At 38.0% G+C, this 6,912-nt stretch overlaps 1 protein-coding gene across 1 annotated transcript in view; it reads left to right on the top strand.

Annotated features, from left to right (window-relative positions):
• The window catches only part of OTULIN (OTU deubiquitinase with linear linkage specificity), a 44,682-nt gene extending 38,669 nt beyond the window's left edge, over nt 1-6,013 (top strand). Inside the window, exons 6-7 of the mRNA XM_044657888.1 lie at nt 2,722-2,991; nt 5,310-6,013. Coding sequence (XP_044513823.1) covers nt 2,722-2,991; nt 5,310-5,504 — 465 coding nt within the window. The 3' untranslated portion in view covers nt 5,505-6,013. The remainder of the gene's footprint in view (nt 1-2,721; nt 2,992-5,309) is intronic.
• Nucleotides 6,014-6,912: the final 899 nt, after the last annotated feature.

The raw sequence follows: 6,912 nt of genomic DNA on the forward strand, positions 1-6,912 counted from the left end.
TTTGTCTTTATCTTTAGAGATTAGCACAATGCCTGCTATATAATAACATAGCAAGCCTTTCATAAATGCTTATCTGTATATGTCAGTCTGTGTATACATATATATGTGTATAAATGTAAATATTAACATTCAACTATAAAGTATGCATATTTGACTATATGTTGCATTGCATTATACATTTCACTAGTTGGAGCTTTTCTCTAATATTAAGGGGGAAAAAGAATGGGTCATAGTTTTGCATGCTAGAAAGAGACAAGTTTCCATAAAAATACTGAATTGTTATTATCTGATAAATATAGATCATAGATGAGATTGAGGACAGAGCCCATGTTCCATTTAGTTGATGGATGTGAAACTTCAGTTCTGTAAGGCCTGTAGTTGTTAGTATAGGGAGTTACTTCAGCAACATACTCCCTACCACAGTGAGTCCTAAAGCTGTCCAGCAGCTCCACGAAGATTCCTAGTGGGTTGGACACTTAGAAAGGGGAACCAAGGACTGAGTGAAAATGGGTAGTGTGTTAAAAACTAGTGGAAAGAGAGCATAAGGCGTGAATAAAGGCACGCAGACAGAAAGTTTTAGGATAAGGTAGACAGACAACAAGTAAGCTCTGGTGGTCGAGAGCTTAGATGGTTCAGAGCTCTGATGGTCAAGAGCTTTTTTTCTCAACTGCCATATAGCTACTTTTATTGGGGTTACAACCATATAGGGGGGAAGGGGAGAGCCAAGTGGTCTGATACATACATAATCATCAGGAGATACAAACTGTTGGAACCTGAAATAACAGGTAGAGCAAACATCTAGATCAGGAATCCATGAGGCCTAAGGTCTTGATACAAATGCTGATTGATTGTTGGAGGTAAGGCAAGGAGACTGAGATAACTGACCAGTCTTCCAGAGTGTAGCCTTAGGGAAGAGCTAGGAGTTTGGCAAGGTTGAGGTTCAGTTTAACTCAAGGTTACAGAAATCAATCATAAGCAATACAAGAGTCATTTTTTGAGCACTCTTGAAATAATATCAAGATTAATGTATACCTGGATTGCTACAAGTCCTGACCAATATGAGAACTTCTTGAACCAAATGAGAGAGATAGAGTCTTATTATTTAATCTTGCCCTTTCCTCCTACACATACCACCTTGGCCAGATACACTACATATAGTTCAGTAACATGAAGAGTAGGTCCCTTCTAACTCATGCGCAGGGATTTCACAACTAAAGGTGACTTTGGCTTTTCAAAGTCTGTGCTGACTGAGCACAAGCCCCACTAGACCCCCACAATTTAAAAAGGCTTTGAGTGTGGTCCAGTTAACAGATTGTATGTTTATTGTCTGTGTACCTGCTAGGTTTTTTTTAAACGCTTGATTTTAATTCCCTCCCTCCCCCCAATTATATATAAATGAAATCTTTAATATTCCTTTTTTAAAACTTTTGAGTTCTAGATTCTCTCCTTCCTTCCCCTCTTTGAGGAGGCAGGCAATTTGATATTATAGATTATATGTGTGTAGTCATACAGAGTTTTTTACATTAACCATCAACTGAGTATTTAATGCACTTAAAAGGTAGGGGATTTTGGAATAGAAATGAGCCTGTTATTGCTCAAAGAAATAGACCCACACTCAAAGGGATAGGAGAAGAACTCATATATTCTCTTACAACTTATATATCTTACTACATATCTTATATATGTATATAACTCTTATATCTATGTCTTCTTATAATCTTTACTATTAGTTCCATTGAATTCTAAATGTACTCTTTTTTTTTTTCGAGACAGGTATTTATTGTTTTCTATTTCCCAGTAACTGAAATGCATATTAACACGTATTCAGATCTTCGTTAATTGAAGCACATCATTCCAGAGCTAAAGTTCAAAGGAACAAAATTGAATTTTACAGACTACCTAGTTGCATGGGTCTTGTATGTAGAAATTGCTCACTAAACATTTAGTTTATTGTTCTGATCATTTGTGTCTAATATGTACCTATTCAAGGGTCAGAAGGTTAAAATGAGAAAATTACTTTGGGAAGACAAAAGACTGTCTAGAGTCTACCTTTGAATAAGTATGCAAGTCAAAAGTGTTTTAGTGTTGGTTTTTATTTCTGAGTTCTGACTCCTCCTGTATCTTTCTTGTGGATGTTTCTCGCCATATTGAGCAGTGCCTTCTCTTTTTGTTTGCTCAGTATTTGTATGCCTGGCTTAACCTTGTTGCATTGGAAAGGGAGGAAATAAAGGGGGAAAGCACAAAAATGGGAAAGAATAATTTATTAAATGCCTAATATGTACCAAAAATTGTGTTGAGTATTTTACAAATACTGTCTCATTTGATATGACAACCCTAGGAGTCAAGTGCTTTTATTATCCTATTTTGCAGTTGAAGAAACTGAGACACACAGGCTAAGTGACTTTTGTCTAAGGTCATGAAGCTTGTAAGTGTCTGAGGCCAGATTTGAGCTCAGACCCTCTTGGCTCCATTGGCTAGAGTTCTACCTACCTCCCTCAGTGATTATTGGAAGGTATATACTTCCACTCCCTTAGGGTACTACTACTTCTGCTTATTAACCTCCTGTTTCAACCACTTGTAAATATCTGGCATTTAGAATTTCTGCAGTCAGAATGCCAGCTGTTGTTTTAATGCTGACTTGATGTCATGAACCTGTGGTGAGGCCCTTTTAAATATCTGCATCTCGTCTCTTGACTGACTCATGATTGTGTCCTCCTGTAGTGGGCAGGTTTGACTGCAATGAGAACTTCAGAAGAGAGGCAGGTGGCTTGTGATGAGCTCTTCCGAAACGAAGAAGAAGAATATAGCCTCTATGAAGCTGTGAAATTTCTAATGCTGAGCAAGGCCATCCAACTTTATGATGATAAAGAGAAGGGAAAGGAAGTGCCCTTCTTCTCTGTCCTTCTGTTTGCTCGAGACACCTCAGGCGATCCTGCTCAGCTGCTGAGGAATCACTTGAATCAAGTGGGCCACTCTGGTGGCCTGGAGCAGGTGAGCTTTCCTGAGAGGCCCCAAAGCTCAGGCCAGGGCTTCTTTGGGAGCATCTTTAAGGCCAATAGATTTCACAATGTCAGACTACTTGCAGGTGAAAGCTTAACCCTTGAAATACATGTCTAATCTTAGCTTCTCTGGCCCAAAATAGGGCATTATGTTTAAATATAGGAACAGCATAGCTTTAATTTATATCAACCCTCTTCTGGCACCTGTTTTGTTTATTTTTCCAGCTTCAAGGCCACAAAGCCTGCTAGGTTGGTTCCTTAAATTGGAAACTAAATACACTATGTCTTTTTGCCAGATCTTTTGCCTGACAAGCCACATTAGGATGTGGCACAAACTACATATTACCCATCATCAGTAAGCTCAAATGGCTATTTTCTATCATTAAAAAAAAAAAAAAAAGTTTTCAACACTGAGTGTGCAGTTTAGTTTTTACAAGTTATCAGGCATTTATTTAAAAAAATGCTGCTAAAGTGATCTTATTTCAAACCCTCATTTCTCTGCTTATTTAAATGCACTTGGCCAAAAAAAAAAAATTGAAATGCCAGAATTGTGCTGGGTATTATGATGCCAGAAATGAATGATAGTTTTCATACTTGCCGTTGTGGGCTAGCAGCTATCCCTCATATTGGCATTCCTTGCCAGTGGGGAGAAAAAAAGATGATTTTTTTTTATTTCATTGTCTAAACAAGACACACATGAATTATCTTTATTCTTTTTTTTAACCCTTACCTTCCATCTTAGAATCAGTACTGTGTATTGGATCCAAGGCAGAAAAGGAGTAAGGGCTAAGCAATGGGGTTAAGTGACTTGCCCAGGGTCACACAAGTAGAAAGTGTCTGAGATCAGACTTGAACCTAGGACCTCCCGTCTCTAGGACTGGCTCTCAATTCACTGAGCCACCCAGCTGCCCCTTAATTTTTAAAATATATGTGAACCTCCTCCCTGGAAGCTATGGATTATTTGGCTTGCAAAACTGTATGCAATTTTGGCATCATTTTCAAAATCTAAAATTAAAACCTGAGAATGGAAAAAATCAGAATTGTTCAAAATCTATTTTGACTCATCTCCTCACATTGCCAAGTCCCTATTAGGTCACTCTTTGATTTCTGATACTTGATATATTTAACTTAAGTATAGATAATAGTGGCATGATTTGGTGAATCCAAAAGTAGACCACCATTTTAAAAACTGTAAGAGCAGCATTATCAGTAGCTTTGAATGAAACTTTAGGCTTTTCCTTCTAAAGTAGCAAACACATAGTGATTCCTTTAAAGATGAGTCATCATTATAAAGAAGCCAAATATAGCAGTCCTTAATAATTACCCACAAATACAAACCATCACAACTTTTGTTGTTATTCCGTTGTTTTTTCAGTCGAGTCCCACTCTGTGAATTTTGCAATTTCCTAGAGTGATTTGGTATTTCCTTCTCCAGCTCATTTTACAGATGAGAAACTGAGGGAGGTAAATAGGATTAAGTAACTTCACTCATTCACAGAGTTCTAGTAAGTGTGTGAGGCCAGATTTGAACTCAGAAAGATGAGTCTTCCTGAATTCAGGTCCAGTGCACCACCTATCTGCCTCATACCATCATGACTGCCCCATCTCTTTTCTGTAACCCTTGCTGATGTCCATAGAGGAGCAGTCTTGAAGAAAACTTGGAGCCTTTATAAGCTCTTTTACTTGAGGAGAGCAAGAGAAATATTATGAAAAGAAGACACAGAGAGAGGAGTTGGACCCAGAATTAAGCTCCCACATAAAATTTCCCCAAATTTTCTTTAGTCATATTTGACATTTTTACTTCTTTTTGGTCTCCCTGCCTGAAGTTCTACAAACTAGTCATTTAGGTTTTACATGTATCCTCTTTTTAAAAAATCCAGGTACTGAAAAGTCTGGTCATTCAGCTACTAGTGTCATTTAGTTCAATCAGATTGTCTTCCTCCGCAGACGATGTTTTCAAAAAGACCCAGGGGAGGTTCTATAATGGGAAGTGTTTTTTAGGTATATTCTAAAGAGAGTCTTCTATTTCTATATCGATGGACTATGAATGGTTTACTCTTTTCGCTACTTCATTGTGATGGCGTAATCCTTTTTCTTGCCACCAAGTAGAAAAAGGTAATGGCAGAGTATGGAGGAGAGTGAGCATGTCAGCAGAAGGGTCTGTGTTCCAAAGCCAAATGTAGAGATTATCTAGTGTTTTGGGTTTCTTTTTTCTCCATTTGTATGAAATAATTGCTCTCTGATGATGCTGTAAAGCTTCAAGGTTCCACTCTTAACTAAAAAAAAAAATTCCTTTTTTCTTCACCCTAGGTTGAGATGTTTCTTCTTGCCTATGCAGTGCATCACACCATCCAAGTTTATCGACTGTCTAAGTACAACACTGAGGAATTCATCACATCTTATCCTACAGATCCACCCAAGGACTGGCCTGTAGTGACTCTGATTGCTGAGGATGACAGGCATTATAATATCCCTGTCAGAGTGTGTGAGGAGACAAGTTTGTGATAAAGAGATCAAAAGAGAGAGAAACTTCTTAGGCTTCTGACTTGAAATATGCTTAGTTTACCAATCTAAAAGAGAACTCTTCATCCTCTTTGAGCTGGTTTTGACCTCACGGAGGTGTCCTAAAGCCTAAATGTTTGCTATCAGGATTAACATTGTATATAAGCTTTTTTTTCCCTTCCTGCTCCAAGGCAATAAATTTCAGAGGCCTTCAGAATAATGCACCTGTTAGAAGGTGTAAAATATATGTCCTCAATAAAGCAAAATGTTCTATATCATGCCATCACAGGGCTAATTTGGGAGAATCCCAAAGTCAAATCCCCTGTCATGATAATTTAAGTAATTTGTTTTTAAGTAGAGAGTAAACAATTTTCCTCAAATGATGAGTCTTTGAAGTAACCTGTCTATGCATTGCATTTGTTGGGACATTAGAACTGTCTGCTCACTCTTGGTATACCTCTGGCATTTTCTTCTGCATAATGCAGAGAGAATAAAACTGGGTTGAAACATCTCCTAAAGGTATTTTGAAACATCCTCACTGGAGAGGTAGCAGGGCAGAAGGAATAGAGAGTTTATCTTGGAGTCAGAAAGATCTAGGTTTTTGCCTATGACACATACTGATATACATGTCTGTGAACAAATCATTTAACATCTCAGCCCCCTCTCCAAGACTCTAAGAAATGACAAGTTGCTGAATTGGATTAGAGGAACCTTTTTTGCTAGGAGTTCTCCACGATAATGAAATCTCAGTTCTGGACCAAAAAAACAATCTCCAACATAGGACTTTTAATGGCTCAGTCCAAAAGGGCTTAATAAGAGCAGGTGAGAGAACATTATAGGAATTGATACTAATATAGAAAACCACCTTCTTTGGGGTGACTACTCATTCAAATTACTCTCAAATACATATGTCAGTCAGTAAGCATTCATTCACTTACCTCTGTGTTAAATGCTCGTGATACAAAGAAAGGCAGAAACATGGTCCTTCCCCTCAGGAAACTTACATTTTATTGAGGGCAACAAAATAATTGTACATACAAGATGCAGTGCAAATGGGAGGGAATCTTAGGAGGAAGACACTAGCATGCAACCTTGATTTAGGGCTTAGGGTCTGTGTGCTCACAGAAAGAACATTGAAGTAAGAGGATTTCAATTCAGGTTTCAGCTGTGACTTTTAACCCATAGGACTGGGTAAGTTACCTAACCTCCCTGGTTGCCTTCATTCCCTTCTCTGTAAAATGAAGGGTATAAACTATATATCCTTTGAAATCCTATCCTGCTCACCAGTGACTCTAAGTATGGCCTTGGTCAAATCTTTTAACCTCAGTTTTCCTATGTTTTACTTCATTTCTTTTTCTAACCCCATTTGTATTAGTAACAACTCTTAAGGTAGAAGGGCATGGGCTGGGCA

This window comes from Gracilinanus agilis, chromosome 1 (genome assembly GCF_016433145.1).
Source record: "Gracilinanus agilis isolate LMUSP501 chromosome 1, AgileGrace, whole genome shotgun sequence".
Taxonomy (NCBI): Eukaryota; Metazoa; Chordata; class Mammalia; order Didelphimorphia; family Didelphidae; genus Gracilinanus; species Gracilinanus agilis.